Genomic DNA, 16,709 nt, shown 5'->3' with positions numbered 1-16,709 from the left:
CTTGCTGGTGTTGGCGCAGCAGGCAGCTGTACTCCTCATCCCAGCCCGGGATGTAGTTCTTGTTGTAACCACGTGGGATGTTGTGCTTTGCTGCCCTTAAGAGGACTTTACAGTCAGCGGCATATGCAGCATCCACATCAGCTGCTTTGGGGTCCAGCAGTAGTTCTTTCCATTTCTGCTATAAACAAATGCCAGTTCACCTTCCTGAAATTCCATCTCCTAACCGGTTTGCCAGCTACCGGCTGTACCAGCGATGGTACTTTAATGATGGATGGCCGGTGGTGTGAACGAGGGAACCTGTCCAAGACATGTCTCTCCGGTTTCAGGTCATTACTGCGGCATACGGTGAAGGCCAGGTCTGGGTTGGTGTAAGAGTTCCAGCGTGCAGAAAAGAATCTTGGGGGCTCTTTTGGGTCGAAGAGCAGCAGTGCTTCAATGTTAGAAGCCCACTCACTCAGCACTTCACCATCATGTGATGTGGGGTTGTAACCCCAATCTGTATGTTGGCAGTTGAAGTCACCTGCATAGATGGCAGGAGCAGGCACAGGTGGAAGTGATGATACAGTCAGCGCTGTTGCTGGGGGCTTGTATACATTTACAAACAGATGTTTCTTGGATTTTGGTGACCAGCCACTCAATGTTGCAGCCAGGTGGAGAGTGGTTGGTGGCTGACCAACTTAATCCTTCCCAGACAAAGGTTGCCATTGTGTTGTATACAACAACATGTGTTGTATGTTGGAGTATAATCACCTTTATCTATTAAAGAGAGTGAAATGTATGTTTGTTCAAATATATTGAAAAAAAATCTACAATTACCATGGGATGTATTTATTTTTTCACATGACTATGCGCATGCGTGTGCACACACACACGGTATATAATAATAAATCAAGACACACAACTGTTTTATTGCAGATAAACCTGACCATGAAATAATTCACCTGGTTTATTTCCTGAAATTTCCAACACTGTGTGCAATCATTATAGAAAACAGTGACGGCTCAAATATATTTCTTTATGCACTGCATTATGGATTGGGTTTTTTTTTTTCTACAAAGTCACTCATTTCAATTAGCATTAAAATACAGGTTTGTTTTTCACTCTTCCAAAGTCCTGTAGCATTTTAAAAGGCATTACAAGATTTACAAAATAGAGCAATAAAAACTCTTTCTACAAAACGGCATCATCGATCGTTTACCAGTGACCAGTGGAAAACCCAATTTCAGAAAACCATCAAATACGTCACTGTGGTACAGATATTACAGTCGAAAAATGGAAAAAAGTAAAAAAAAATTAAAAAAAAAAAATCAGTAAGTGTTAGCTTTCAGAGTGAAGATATTCAGTATAATCATGATGTAACATCAGGACCTTAAGAGGTAAATCAGAGAAAGTGTTTCTACCAGCGATGATGACAAACTGGCATTACTGGCTTTATATAAAACGAGCATCATGTCAGAGACGGACACTGAAACATCACGGAGCGTTATTGTTTATCCAGCTGCACACTTCTGGGCTTTTTATTTTAAAGTCTTTTCCTGATGATATTAGACATAAAAGTGACATTTATTCCATGTATCTGCATGGATAGAAATTCTAGAATTGTGAAAATATTTGCGTTAGTTTGCGGTTCTGTGGCCAGAGACGACTTCTGTTAATAAATATTTTCTATTCTGCTAAAACTATTTCTATTCATCTTCAGAAAATCTTGCTTCTTGATGTATCATGTTTCTATATGCAAATGATCACAGTGATTTAATGAATATGTTTAATGAATATGCAAATTGAAGAGTTGCCAGTGCTGATTTCTACACTGAACTGAAGTCGTCTTTTTTGAAAATATGAAGGTGTTCAGGAAGTGCAATGAAAACCACAGGAATCTTCAGCCCACCTGATGATTAAACATGATTTCCATGATGTGAATAACAATTCTTGGTGCATCTTGATTCTATTCGTCATGACTCATATAGAATCTTTTTATACTGTTTTTACAGTAAAGTATAAACGCTGTACCTCGGCTCCAGCCCATGCACCAAATAATACCTGCTTTATTTCTTCTCAAAAACAAACAAACAAAAAACCCCACAAGAGACCTGTACATCACGCAGAGAGAGAGCGCTCCCTAATCATTAAATCACTATACAGCAACACTCTGAATCATTAAAAACCTTCACTGTAAAATTAAACTATAGCAATATTTATGATTAAAGGGGAGATTTACTGCTGGGAGAACCCTGAGCCAAGGCCCAGCCCGAACAGTGCTTTAATTAAAGCAATAAACCTTCGATACACTTTCATTGCACAATCTGCTGGTCATTTAATGATGATCACGGATGTACATCTGTAATCTGTAATTACACTTCTGTTTATTGTCCTGCACCTGTAACCTGCTGCACGTCCAGAATAAGGTCACAGCGATCCGTAACTCTGACAGCAGAGGGTGGTTTTGTTTTTAAAGGAGTATTCTCTCCGTTCTTTAATGCCAGAATCTTTACGCCCTCTTCAGGAACCCTTTTTAAGAGCATCGTCTTCATGAACGTTCCAATCACAGGGTTTGTTGATTGTAAAGCTGAATCAGAGCACGCTTTCGAGACACATATTCTGGACTGGACACATTAACTGGACTATTCACTAATTTTATGAAACAGCGCCACCTTTCATCCAATAAACGCAATGCAATAAGAAATAATTCAACACTGAAACGGACCGAAAATTGACAGTGTGTGTATATTACACACATGGATATAAAATATTTAATACCTACCCAATGCCTTTTTGTTAAAAACAGTTAAAATTAATCTATTATGACTGTCTGTCTCTCAGTGTACCTCTGACTTGTCGAGAGTTAAAAAAAAAAGTCAGACGACAGCACGGCTGGTCTGGAGGTAGCAGGTCCACGATCGCGGCTTCAGCAGGTCGAGGAAGGAAGGCTGAAAAACACCAAAATAAACCAACACACAGTCAGACATAAAAATAAATATCACCTTCCAGAAAACTTCACCATATCAGAGATTACACGCCTTTTTAATCTGACCTGGTAAACAAACGCAACAGAACGAGAGCATTTATATTCAGATAAACCCATAATTTAATTTTAATAATAATAATAATAATAATAATAATCATGGGGTGGCACGGTGGTGTAGTGGTTAGCGCTGTCGCCTCACAGCAAGAAGGTCCGGGTTCGAGCCCCGTGGCCGGCGAGGGCCTTTCTGTGTGGAGTTTGCATGTTCTCCCCGTGTCCGCGTGGGTTTCCTCCGGGTGCTCCGGTTTCCCCCACAGTCCAAAGACATGCAGGTTAGGTTAACTGGTGACTCTAAATTGAGTGTAGGTGTGAATGTGAGTGTGAATGGTTGTCTGTGTCTATGTGTCAGCCCTGTGATGACCTGGCGACTTGTCCAGGGTGAACCCCGCCTTTCGCCCGTAGTCAGCTGGGATAGGATCCAGCTCGCCTGCAACCCTGTAGAACAGGATAAAGCGGCTACAGATAATGAGATGAGATGAGATAATAATCATCCATCCTGATGAGACGCAGTGCAGGGTGTAGTCGTGTTTACCTCCTGCAGGGGGCAGTATTTCTGAGCGTACCACTCCTGAGAGTACAGGCACAGCAGAACTGCTAAACCCAGAAACAGAGCCGTCCACACGATGATGTTCCACACGGGCCCGGTCCTCCGGTCATGCAGGATGAAGTTGAACATCACTGAGGAGACGACATCAAAGGGTTGTTAAAAAACAGTGTTCATCAGGAACACCAGCACATTCTCAATTAATATCACACACAAGAGATTCTCACTTCCGAAGCACATGAAGAGGCAGAAGAGGACGGGGTAGAAGAACCCGAAACACACGGCCAGAACGTACTCATGAACCACAGCGGAGACGGTGAAAACAATAAACATGGCCGTCGCTCGGAAACGTTTCTGTGTCATCTGTGGACATGAACCAGGATAATGAACGAGTGATAAATATTATACACCCAGTATATTCTGATCTATTTTTATAATGTAACTTACCCACAGGAAGTCTCGATAGACGTAGTAATACAGCCAGTCATGCACTACAACGTTCCACGTGCGGTAATAATTGGCAAATGATGTTGAATTCCACCAGTCCTGTGGTTTCAAAGAGTTTAAATCATCAGTCATTAATCGGCAAGAAACATCAACATTTCTTCAGTCCGACCAGCGAGAGTGTATCGTGTTGGTTTGTGAAGGTCTGTGAATGGTTTATAAAGGTAACTATAAAAGATTTGCAAAGATTAATGGTAACAAACTCATTCTTTTGTAATGGTCTGTAATGGTCTGTAAAGGTCTGTAATTATTTTTCTGACCCTGTAAAACATTCGGTCTCCAAAGCGCAGCATTTCTGCAAATGCATTGAGCCAGCAATGCAGAAAGGCAAAGAAGGCCAAGAAGAGGATCAGTGCTCCTGCATGAACACACACACACACACACACACACACACACAAAAACTTATTTAAATGGCAAATAATACAACTTATTACCTTCCATGGCAACCACAAACCGATTCAAAAGACACATACACACCCCATTAGTGTGTACCTGGCAGGATGGAGTTGAAGATGCAGAGCACCATCACTCTGAGGTTGAACAGCTGCATGCTCACGCTGCGAAACTGAGGGATGCAGAGACGCACAAACACATAATAGGCGTAGAACAAACAGCCCAACACCTGTAGCAACAGCGACACAGGGGTAAAGGTTAGGGTCATCTCATTCACTCACACACACACACACACACACACACACACACACACACACACACACACACACACACACCCACCATCAGCTCCTACCTGTAATAACTTGGTTGCCACGTAACTCCAGCGTACACACGGATTCCTAACAAGAGAAAACAAATGAGGCTGGTTCCCGACAACAGCAATGAAAGTGTGTGTGTGTGTGTGTGTGTGTGTGGCCAAGTGCGCATGCGCACAAACATCAGTCTTGCCTTGGATATCTGTCTCTGTAGATCAGAGTGGGTGCAAACAGGAAGTAGAGGTATGAGGTCAGATGAGGTACGGCCCCCAATGCTGCGCAAATCACAGAGTTGGTCAGTAAACAGGAAAACAACATCTGGATCCAAAATGGCTGTAAATTCAGCCCTTACCTGAGCGGTCTTTACTTGAGGACCACAACCTCGGCACGTTCTCTCGGATAAAGGAATGAACCTTCATCATCAAACGCACCTGAGAAAAGAAAATACTCAGAAATGTATCAACAGTCAAACATCAAAATAATCACATCACATCACATCACACACACACACACACACACACACACTCACAGACTCCAGTTTTAAATGATTAATTCACTGGACAGACAAATCAAAGTCTCTGATCAGAGAGAAAATGGTGGAAAACTGAAAATTCAGTACAAGAGTGAAGCGGGAGATTTCATGACTAACACAGGGAACGCAGTGTGCGCATGAAGCAGAGAATTCAGTACGAAGATGAAGTGCGAGATTCAGTACAAGGATGAAACAGGAAGTTAAATAGGATTCCGGTCCCGGATGAGGAGAAAGCAGGAATTCTGTTCGAGACTGAAGCGGAATAATCATTAGAAATATATTTAAGCTGAAAGTTCAGCACCTGCTCGAGGATGAGGATGAAGCAGGAGGCAGGAGGAAGGCTATTCTTCAGCACTATGTAAGTGGGCAGGAAGCCAAGTCCAAGGCCTTGGTACAGCAGGAGGAGTGTCATGGCGAAGAGGGTGTAGAAGGTTCGATGGTGTGATGAAGAATAAACACCGGCCCACCAACGAAGAAGAACAAACGGAACAATGAGCGCCGAAACAAACATGCAGATCCACGACACGACGACAAGGGGAAACTGACCGAACGCAAACACCAGCAGGTCAAAATCCAACACCAACCTGTAGAGGAGGACGGGGGCGGGGAAAGAAACAGGAAGTGGGTCATGGAAGCGGTGTGAGGGTTCAATTCTATTAACATGTACACCAGGGTTTTAACAAATCTTACATTTTTGATAACGGAGTAGGCGTGTAACGATTCACGGTATTGAGTTCAGGATTTGATTTTCCTTCAATATTTTTGAAAAAAATGTTAAAAAGAAAAAAATTTTGCAACATTTATTTTCCTATTCGGCGGCACGGTGGTGTAGTGGTTAGCGCTGTCGCCTCACAGCAAGAAGGTCCTGGGTTCGAGCCCCGTGGCCAGCGAGGGCCTTTCTGTGCGGAGTTTGCATGTTCTCCCCGTGTCCGCGTGGGTTTCCTCCGGGTGCTCCGGTTTCCCCCACAGTCCAAAGACATGCAGGTTAGGTTAACTGGTGACTCTAAATTGACCGTAGGTGTGAATGTGAGTGTGAATGGTTGTCTGTGTCTATGTGTCAGCCCTGTGATGACCTGGCGACTTGTCCAGGGTGAACCCCGCCTTTCGCCCGTAGTCAGCTGGGATAGGATCCAGCTCGCCTGCGACCCTGTAGAACAGGATAAAGCGGCTACAGATAATGAGATGAGATGAAACCCTTTTGTTTCATTTTCTTAATAAACCAACAATAATTATTTACCCACATTTGTAAAGGTTAGAAAGATAGATAAACCTTTATTGATCCCTTTGGGAGGATTCCCTCAGGGAAATTAAGATTCCAGCAGCATCATTACAGATAAAAAGAGAAAAGAAATAGAGAAAACTTCTAGATAAATTAAAAGTATTTACATATACAAATATAAAAAGAACAAGATATGGGGAAGAGAGAAGGCAGCAGGAGAGATATTGCACTTTATATTGCACATTGTCCAGTATTGCTTATTGTCAGGCTAGGCTACTGCTCCTTCCCGTCCTCTGTCCTCCTGTTCCCCCTCCTCCCCCCCAGAGAGGAGTTGTACAGTCTGATGGTGTGAGGGACAAAGGAGTTTTTGAGTCTGTTCGTCCTGCACTTGGGAAGGAGCATTCTGTCACTGAACAGGCTCCTCTGGTTGCTGATGATGGTGTGCAGAGGGTGACTGGCATCGTCCATACAGGTTGAAGTAAAATATAAAAATCGCCCATCAACTAAAATATTTTTTATTAAAAAATGAAAACGTTAATAACATTTCTCTCCACATTCACTGGATATGAGCAATCGCATGCTCTGATTGGCTACTCTACTACTAGGATATCAGCTCATATACCATGAGTAGAGAAAAATAAAATGGCAGCGCATGTTGCTGAACCAACCGAGGACGAAATAAAAACTCTACTCGAAAACAAAACCCCGAAAATACAAAAAAAAAAGGAGAAAAAGTATTTGATGGTAAGAACGGATCTTTATTATTTTCCAATAATTATCACATTTTTCACAAATTGTTCCTGTCATTTCGCTGGTTTGTTTACATTCTAAGCAGCATTTGATTTTGTTGGACGTTTTGTATAAAGTTTTTATTTAGCGAATTTGCAAAAACTAAAAATGCTCTGCTTCTCAAAATTCAGTGAATATGGATAGAATAAGAGTTATTCCACTTACAGTAAATCCTCTAATACTGGCCTGTATTCCATTACTGGCCGGGACTCTAATATTGGCCGGTCTCGCTGTCGGAGGAGGTAAATAATGGCCGGACTCTAATACAGGCCGGGGCTATAACCAACGATGTTTCTGAGATCATAGTGGCCTTACACAATCGTTCCGATCTGAAAGACAATTGTGATCAGTGGCGCCGCCAGGCGTATGGCCGTACGCACTAGGCGTACCTTGGGGAGAGAGAGATTTTTTTAATTATAATTGTTACCTGAATGCTTTGGCAATGCAACATAATTTGAGAGAGAGAGAGAGAGAGAGAGAGAGACGTGTGTGTGCCGGCGCGTTTGTGTGCTTCAGGAGTGGGCGGGGTGTGCGTGACCAAGAAAGCTCATTGGTCAATGCAGATATACTTTTCTTGCACCACTGAGATTCTCTCCAGTTTTGAGAAACAGAGACAGACAATCGTCAGTAGTCAGAGCTTGTGCGAGAATTTATTGAGAAGCGAGTCAAAAATGAGTAAACGAACCCTGAAACAAACGAGCTTGTTTCAGACTTTTACGAAAAAGTCCAAAAGCAGTGATCCAGGGGTGTCATCTGCTTGCCAGTCCTCTCCAGTATCAGCTAGTAACACGGCACCGGCAGCTTCCACTCCTCCGCAACCGAGCAGCAGTACGCTGCAGCTGGATGCGAGCTCAGTTCCTTTGAGGGAATTGCCTTCATCTACCTCTGAGTTTGAAACTAGCCATACATCCAGTGAATTTCATATAAGAACACCTACATCTCCCCATGTCCCTTACGATCAGAAGTAGATGGTTGCTCCACCTTGCTGACAAATGAGCCATCAGATAGCTTTACTAATGAGCCACGAGTCAGCCCACTATCACTGACATCAGATTTATCAGACATAGGTAAACTTCAACCAGATGCCTTAAAATGTGCACCGGACTCTGTAAAGCTCAATGTCCTACAGAACCGCTTCAAACCAGACAGAGGGTGGGTGGCTCCTTCTACTCTGATTTTCGGTAAACTCAGAAAAATACCCGAGGAGTTTTTCAGCGAGTCTCTGTACCCCACGTTGCGCTACAGTGTGTGTCAGAGTCGTGCGTGCGGTAGTGCTGAGCAAGTTCACTAGATTCTAATCGAGGCTATAAAGAGTTTATTGTTTATTGTCGTGTGTAGTTCACATATGTTGTTCAAATATCAGCCTGTGTTCATGGAAGGCTATTGTTCAATTTCAAGTTAAAGTTCTATCGTTGTTTTGTGTATAAGCCTATAGATCGACTCTTCATAGAAACTGCAGCACGCAAGCGTTTTTTTTTTTTTTTTTTTTGGGGGGGGGGATTACACCGCTAGTGCGTACCTTACAGTTCAACCCTGCAGGCGCCCCTGATTGTGATTACCGGTAGGTCTGGTGGTAACCAGGCAACCAAGCATCAACTTGACAAATAGACACAAAATCTCGTTTTTATTCATTCCACTGGTAGTTTGTTTTGCTCAAATAGAAATAGAGGCCTGCCTCTAATTCTGGCCTCCTTCCAATAATGGCCTGGACCAAGATGCACTTGAGTGAAATAAAGGCCCCAGCCTATATTAGAGGATTTACGGTAATCTCATTGTACATTGATTATAGCCAATCAGCTCATGTAGGACTCAACTTCGTGGAATAACGAGGGTTATGTATATAACCGCGGTTCTATGAGTTTCGGATGACCGCCAGAGGCGGTGCTTTCAGCACATGGATATCCATCACACGAACGTGCAGGTCGAGTAATAGTAACAACAAAGTCACGTGTGACCTGGGTGACGTCACCCCGTGACCCCGGCATAAAAGACCGGTAAACCCAGGAAGTGACCTCTTGGCAAATCTTCTCGTGTACACTCCGAGTGACTGCCAAGCTCTGGCGGTCATCCGAAACTCATAGAACCGCGGTTATATACATAACCCTCGTTCTATTTCGTTTCTACTGACCGCCAGAGGCGGTGCTTTCAGCACATGGATGACTAATACCAACCAGGTCATGAGGAGTGCCTACCCGTACCCAGTGATGCTGCGACGGGTCTGGAATGACAGCCGTCGCCACAGGATTATGTGGGACGACATTAAGACGGTAAAACCTGGTGAAGGTGCAGCTGGAAGCCCAGGAGGCTGCGCTGCATATGTCTGAAAGGGGCACGCCCTTCAGTGATGCCCATGAGGCCACCACGCCTCGTGCAGAGTGCGCCCTGACAGCCGGAGGAATCGGGAAGCCACTGTACCTGTAGGCATGTAATATGGCCTCGACTATCCACTTGGATAGCCTCTGCTTAGAGAGTGCCAGACCCCTCGTTGGTCCTGTGTGGCACAGAAACAGGGCGTCACTCCTACGGAAGCCCTCTGTACGCGACACGTACACCCTGAGGGCGCGAACTGGGCACAAAAGTTCCGACCTCTCACCATGGCCCGCCTCGAACGCCGCAAGGCTAAGGGGCTGGTTGACGAAGGTAGCAGAGAGGGTCTTCGGGAGGAAAGAGGGGTTAGGCCACAGGGTGACCCCACTGTCGCCGGAGTGCCACTGCAGGCACTCCCCACTGACAGCGCGTGTAGTTCCCCGACGCGCCTCGTCGATGTAATGGCCAGAAGAAAAGCAGTCTTCAGGGAGAGCCATGAAATGTCTGCCGTGAGCAGGGGCTCAGAACGGTGCGTCGCAGAGAGCCTGCAGCACCAATGAAGGTCCCATGTGGGTACCCGGCTCCGTCGGGGGGGTCTCAACCGGAGAGCACCCTTCAAGAAACGTGCCACCAAGGCGTGGGACCCCACGGTCCTTCCCCCAACTCTGGCATGCTGAGCAGAGATGGCAGCTGCATAGACCTTGATGGTGGCAGGGGTAAGACCCTTATCAAAGCAGAGGCTGGCGGAACAGTCGAATGGTCGGCAGGGGGCAGCATGTAGGCTCCTCCCCCCGAGTTAAGCACCAGTTGGAGAAAAGCCTCCATCTGTTGGCATAGAGGGCATTGGTGGGGGGTGCCCGAGAGCTTGCAATGGTGTTGACCACTGCCGGCTCACAAGGACCTCGCAGGGGGTCCGGCCCTTCAGCGGCCATACCCAGAGCTGCAGATGGGCTGGATCCAGGTGCCAGATCTGCCCTCCCAGCTGTGATAGGTCAGTCCTCACTGGCAGGCACCAGGGGTCGCCGTTCAGAAGTTGCAGCAACTTGGGAACCACACTCGGCCCAGCCACCGGGGGGGCGACAAGCAGCGGCCCGTGGTGGTCCATCGCAACCCTGTGTAGGGTTGGCACGATCAGCAGCAGGGGGGAGGCATACAGCAGTTGCCTCGGCCAAGCATGCGCCAGCGCATCCTGGCCCAGGGGACTGGGGCCGTGGAGGCTGAACCACAGAGGGCAGTGTGTCAACTCCTGGCAGGCAAAGAGGTCCACCTCTGCCCTGCCAAAACGTTTCCAGATGGCGAGAACCACCGCTGGGTTGAGTCTCCATTCCCCGGGATCGGGGTCCTGGCGGGACAGCAGATCTGCTGCCCTGTTGGCAGTGCCTGGCAAGTACATGGCACGCAGGCTCAAGAGATGTCGATGGGCCCACCGCAGAAGTTGGCCAGCCACTTTCAAGCACTGGAGGGACTTTGTGCCTCCGTAGCGTTGTCCGTCCGCACCAGAACGTGTCTGCCGGTCAGGCCTGGGAGGAAGTGCTGTAGGCCGAGGAACACAGCCCGTAGCTCCAGCACGTTGATGTGCTGCGCCCGTGCAGCACCGGGTGGAGGTGGAGACCGTTGAACCACCTCTGAAGCGGCGCAAGTCCAGAAGTCCCAGCGGGACCAGAGAGGAGGCTGCCGTAAGCATGCCCAGCAGGCGCTGAAAGGTCTTCAGGGCGAGTGACCTACCCCGTCCGAAGCTGCCAAGCAGTAGGCGGATGTTGTGGATCCTGGTCTGGGAGGGAGTTACCATCAACGACCTTGAATCCAGGTGCATGCCCAAGAAAGTCGTCTCCTGGCTGGGCACCAGCGAGCTCTTGTAATTCACCCTGAGCCCCAGCTCTACGACATGCGAGAGCACAGTCGCGATGTTGGTGCGGGCCTGAGCTGCTGACCGTGGACAGACGAGCCAGTCGTCCAGGTAAGGCAGGACACGCAAACCCCTTGCCTGAAGTAGTGCCGCTGCCGCACACCCGGTGAACACACGGGGTGCCAGCGATATCCCAAAGGGCAGAACATTGAACTCGAAAGCCTGGCCCTCGAAGGCAAACCGCAGGAACTGCCTGTGGTGTGGCACAATGGGAGCATGGAAGTAGGCGTCTTTCAGGTCGAAGGTGACAAACCAGTCGCCCGCCTGGATGTGGTGTAAGACATCCACTGTACGCAGCATGCGGAATCTCATGGTCCTCAAGTGGGAATTGAGGGACCTCAGGTCGAGGATCGGGCGGATACCGCCGTCCTTCGGAACCAGAAAATACCTGGAGTAGAACCCACCTTGCTGTCTCTGCCTGTCGACGGGAGAGACTGCTCCTTTCTCCAGGAGGGTGGCGATTTCCTGCCGGGGGACGAGGGACTTCCCCGGATGGCTCACGGTGGTGTGTTTGACCCCATGAAACGTGGTGGACGGCGGCAGAACTGGATGCGGTAACCCTCGGTGAGGGTCACCAGCACCCAGGGGTCAACGCTCTCCAGCTTTGGAGCTGTTCGCTGGAAAAGCGGCCGGCCGCCGGCGCGCTGATGTCAGCGCCGTCCAGAGCGCCCCCGTCGGTCACCATGGGGGCGACGAGGAGCAGACTGGGTGTAGGGGGCGGCACCGCGGGTCCGGGAGGTGGTGGGGCGGCGAAAGTCATCAACCCGTCTGGTCTCCTGGCGGGTGCGTGGCCGAGACAGAGTCGGTGTGGGCCCCCTGAAGGACTGGGCAGCATTGCCATGGTGGTGGGCCTGGCGGAGCCAGCGAACTGCTGTTACGCCTAGATGACCTGGGCACTCCGATCCAGGGCTTGCTGAGTGGCTTCGCCAAACAGCTCCCCGGGGACAACAGGGAGAGAGTGCAGCACACGCCGGTCGGGCTCGGCCAGAGGGGACTGTGCCCGCCATATCTGCTGGCGGCCGAGGGTGAGATACGACATCAGCCGGCCCAGTTCCCGCGACGAGTAGGCAAAGGCCTGGAGCCGCGTCACACAGCTCCCGTGATGCCGCGCTCGTCCCCTCCAGCGTCTGGGGGTCCATGACACCTGGCTGGCAGAAGGGAACTTAAATAGGGCGAGAACGCTCCAAGTAAGTAGCCCAAAATAAACTATCAGGCGGAAATAAAAAATAAACGACCGGGCGAACACACCCGTGGTCGGGAATATTAACAAGGATGGCGCCGTGCGCTACAGAACTGATAAACAACGGCGAGAAACACCGCTTTAATTTAAATGAATGAAAACCACTTACCTGAGCGACAACAAACCGGCCTCCAGCAGCGAGGACACGCCTCGGAGGGCTAGTCAGCTAACTCCACCGAGCGAGAGCGCTCAGCTTAACGGAGTAACAAACAGTACGAATATAACACACAAGACAGCCGGCCTGTGAGCAGGCCGGAGACAAGGCTACACAAAACAAGCGGTTGATAATATTAACAAGGATAGGCACTGTGCGCCACAGAACTGATAAACAGCGGTGAGAAACACCGCTTCAATTTAAATGAATGAAAGCCGCTTCCCAATGTTGGGCATCTGCAGGAGGCCATAGGTAGGGGTGTCCTGCATTGCCGCCAGGGCCCTGCAGTCACTAGGGAGGTGGGAAGGCATCTAGGGTCCGCCCAACACCTCTGTAGCTCCTCGATGTATGAGGCCGAGGGCGGAACAGACAACGAGGAAGGCTATGTGGGACCTCTGAAGAAAGCGCTCTGATGCTGGGCCACCGGGGCGTGTCCAACCCCAGACGGGCCAATGCAGCCCTCAGCGTTGGCTGGATGGATGAGCATCCGCCTTCCGACGCTGCCACGGTGCCATGGCTGGTGGCCTGGGAACCGGCCGGAGAGGTGGAGCCGTGACCATCGGACCCACCGCAGTCAAAGCTCTCCAGCTCGGTGGACATCACCTCCACCTTCTGAGCCAAATCGCCCGAGCGCTTCTTTTCGCCTTAGAAGTGAAGACGTGTGGGGGAGCCCACAGCGCTTGCTGGGCCCCGCTGCTGCAGCCGACACCGTGTCCTGTCCCCCCGAGGCCCGGGGGATGTCAGACGGAGAATCCAGCCGAGCCAGCCTGGCGGTCCGCGCAGCCACGCTCAGGCACATGCAGTCTGCGCAGGCCATGTCCGTCAGCCCCTGCCGCAGGTGATCAATACCCAGGCATGAGGGGCACTCGCGGTGGCCGTCCTCCGGTTCGAGGGGGACCAGCAGTTGGCGCAGCGAGAGAAGAGGTCCATGACGCCTGGCTGGCAGAAGGGAACTTAAAAAATAGGGCGAGAACACCCCAAGTAAGCAGCCCAAAATAAACAATCAGGCGGTAATGAAAAAACGACCGGGCGAACACACCCGTGGTCGGGAATATTAACAAGGATAGGCACCGTGCGCCACAGCACTGATAAACAGCGGCGAGAAGCACCGCTTTAATTTAAATGAATGAAAACCGCTTACCTGAACGAAAGCAAGCCGGCCTTCAGCGGCGAGGATACGCCTCGGAGGGCTAGTCAGCTAGCTCCACCGAGCGAGAGCGCTCAGCTTAACGGAGTAACAGCAATACAAATACAACACACAAGACAGCCGGCCCGTGAGCAGGCCGGAGACAAGACTACACAAAGCAAAGCGGTTGATAATGTTAACAAGGATAGGCGCCGTGCGCCACAGAACTGATAACAGCGGCGAGAAACACCGCTTTAAATTAAATGAATGAAAACCGCTTACCTGGGCGACAACAAGCCAGCCTCCAGCGGTGAGGACACCGCCCCGGAGAGCTAGTCAGCTAACTCCACCGAGCGAGAGCGCTCAGCTTAACGGAGTAACAGTACGAATACAACACACAAGACCGCCGGCCTGTGAGCAGGCCGGAGACAAGGCTACATGAAATAAGGCGGTTAATAATATTAACAAAGATAGGCGCAGTGCGCCACAGAACTGATAAACAGCGGCGAGAAACACTGCTTTAAATTAAATAAATGAAAACCGCTTACCTGAATGAGGACAAGCCGGCCTCCAGCGGTGAGGACGCCGCCCCGGAGGACTAATCAGCTAACTCCACCGAGCGAGAGTGCTCAGCTTAACGGAGTAACAAACAATACAACACAAGACCGCCGGCCTGTGAGCAGGCCGGAGACAAGGCTACATAAAATAAGGCGGTTAATAATATTAACAAAGATAGGCGCAGTGCGCCACAGAACTGATAAACAGCGGCGAGAAACACCGCTTTAAATTAAATGAATGAAAACCGCTTACCTGAATGAAGACAAGCCGGCCTCCAGTGGTGAGGACACCGCCCCGGAGGACTAATCAGCTAACTCCACCGAGCGAGAGCGCTCAGCTTAACGGAGTAATAAATCAATACGAATATAACACACAAGACAGCCGGCCTGTGAACAGGCCGGCGGCGAGGCTACAGAAAACAAGGTGGTTAATAATATTAACAAGGATAGGCGCCGAGCGCCGCAGAACTGATAAACAGCGGCAAGAGGAACGCCGCTTTAATTTAAATAAATGAAACCCGCTTACCTGAAGCGAAAACAAGCCGGCCTCCAGCGGTGAGGACACCGCCCCGGAGGGCTAATCAGCTAACTCCACCGAGCGAGAGCGCTCAGCTTACGGAGTAATAAATCAATACGAATATAACGACAAGAAGAAAAGAGTTGGTGGACTTAGCGCAGTTTCTTGGAGGATGCGTAAGCACAGCCCCAACCCTACGGGTAACGAAACTACCACAGCGCTTTGTCCAAATTTCAATCCAACTCGCAACCTGCAAACGCGAGAAGATGTAAGAGGTCACTTCCTGGGTTTACCGGTCTTTTATGCCGGGGTCACGGGGTGACGTCACCCAGGTCACACGTGACTTTGTTGTTACTATTACTCGACCTGCACGTTCGTGTGATGGATATCCATGTGCTGAAAGCACCGCCTCTGGCGGTCAGTAGAAACGAAATAGAACTGTTTGTTCTGCCTCAGTTTGTGTCTCTTTTCTTTATCTTTCAGCAGTCTGTGAAAAGAGAGTACTCAGATTTCTCGTTAAATCTATCTGTACACAAATCACACATCAGCTCTTTCACATTTTACTTTAGTTTTTTGTGCATTTTTAGCATTAGACCCGTGTTACTTACACCTACAATGAAGTCACATGTATTCCTGCTACAGTCAGGAACAAGTAAGAGGAGATTACACAGCCTGATAATAACAACGACCATTTTTTATTTCTTCAATTCAAATGGTCAAATTTGTATCGCGATTTATCATCACATGCTACATCATTACATCCCGATAACCAACTCAATGTTAGAGTCAACTGGTTAGAAAATAATCAACAACTCAGAACTGATTACAAAACTTAATTTGTTAAAATGCTAACTTTAAAACACTTAAGACAGCATCATCGTTTGTGCTCATGGCTTCATAATATATATATTTAAAAAAATAATAATAATCATAATAATAAATAAACTTACCGTCCCTCATCGATGAAATCGACAACTAATGTACTGAGGATGAAGAGGATGAGGAGGGCGATGAACATGTGATAAATTGTGCGGATGTGATTCACCTCAAACAGCTCACTGTAGCAATCAAATATTATATTATATTATATATATATATATATATATACACACACACACACACACACACACACACACACACACAGAGTGTATTTACGTAGTGTCTTGCAAAAGCATTTGCCCCCCAGAATTTATCAGACTTGTGAATAATAAATACACATTACTGGTGTCAGTAATTTTTTTTTTTTTTGGTCAGAGAAAACCAACCCCAGAAAAATGCTGCTAGCAAAAGTATTCACCCCCTCACAGGTTCCAAATTTTGCCTTAAAAAGGACACACTTCATTTATAACCAGCCCACCTGTGAAATTAAATCAGCTCACACTTTCCAAAAAAAACCAAATCCATCTCAAATGAAGTCATTGAAGAAACTGAAGGAAAAGAGTGAAAATGAAGACTAAGGAGCAACCTGAGGAAGTTTAATATAAGCAAAGAGAATTTTATAACTTGGGAACAGGGTGTAAAGTGATATATTGAAGAGTTTGGATCAGTAGTGAGGAAGTGGGAGGTGCATCACACCACACGAGCA

The 16,709-nt window shown here is 48.1% G+C and overlaps 1 protein-coding gene across 3 annotated transcripts in view; it reads right to left on the bottom strand.

Annotated features, from left to right (window-relative positions):
• Positions 1-904: 904 nt before the first annotated feature.
• The window catches only part of soat1 (sterol O-acyltransferase 1), a 35,525-nt gene continuing 19,720 nt past the window's right edge, over positions 905-16,709 (bottom strand). For 2 of the 3 annotated variants that reach the window (XM_060932629.1, XM_060932632.1), the window contains 11 exons: positions 16,075-16,182; positions 5,611-5,893; positions 5,130-5,208; positions 4,971-5,052; positions 4,816-4,861; positions 4,563-4,692; positions 4,331-4,428; positions 4,014-4,112; positions 3,794-3,929; positions 3,555-3,700; positions 905-2,927 (listed from right to left, as the gene is read on the bottom strand). In XM_060932629.1, the coding sequence (XP_060788612.1) occupies positions 2,856-2,927; positions 3,555-3,700; positions 3,794-3,929; positions 4,014-4,112; positions 4,331-4,428; positions 4,563-4,692; positions 4,816-4,861; positions 4,971-5,052; positions 5,130-5,208; positions 5,611-5,893; positions 16,075-16,182 (1,279 nt within the window). In that variant the 3' untranslated portion in view covers positions 905-2,855. The remainder of the gene's footprint in view (positions 2,928-3,554; positions 3,701-3,793; positions 3,930-4,013; positions 4,113-4,330; positions 4,429-4,562; positions 4,693-4,815; positions 4,862-4,970; positions 5,053-5,129; positions 5,209-5,610; positions 5,894-16,074; positions 16,183-16,709) is intronic. The other variant, XM_060932631.1, reaches the window with a different exon arrangement.

The sequence above is a fragment of the Neoarius graeffei genome, chromosome 10, assembly GCF_027579695.1.
Source record: "Neoarius graeffei isolate fNeoGra1 chromosome 10, fNeoGra1.pri, whole genome shotgun sequence".
NCBI lineage: Eukaryota > Metazoa > Chordata > Actinopteri > Siluriformes > Ariidae > Neoarius > Neoarius graeffei.
Note: the sequence above shows the minus strand (reverse complement) of the source record. Positions and strands in the feature narration are given on the sequence as shown.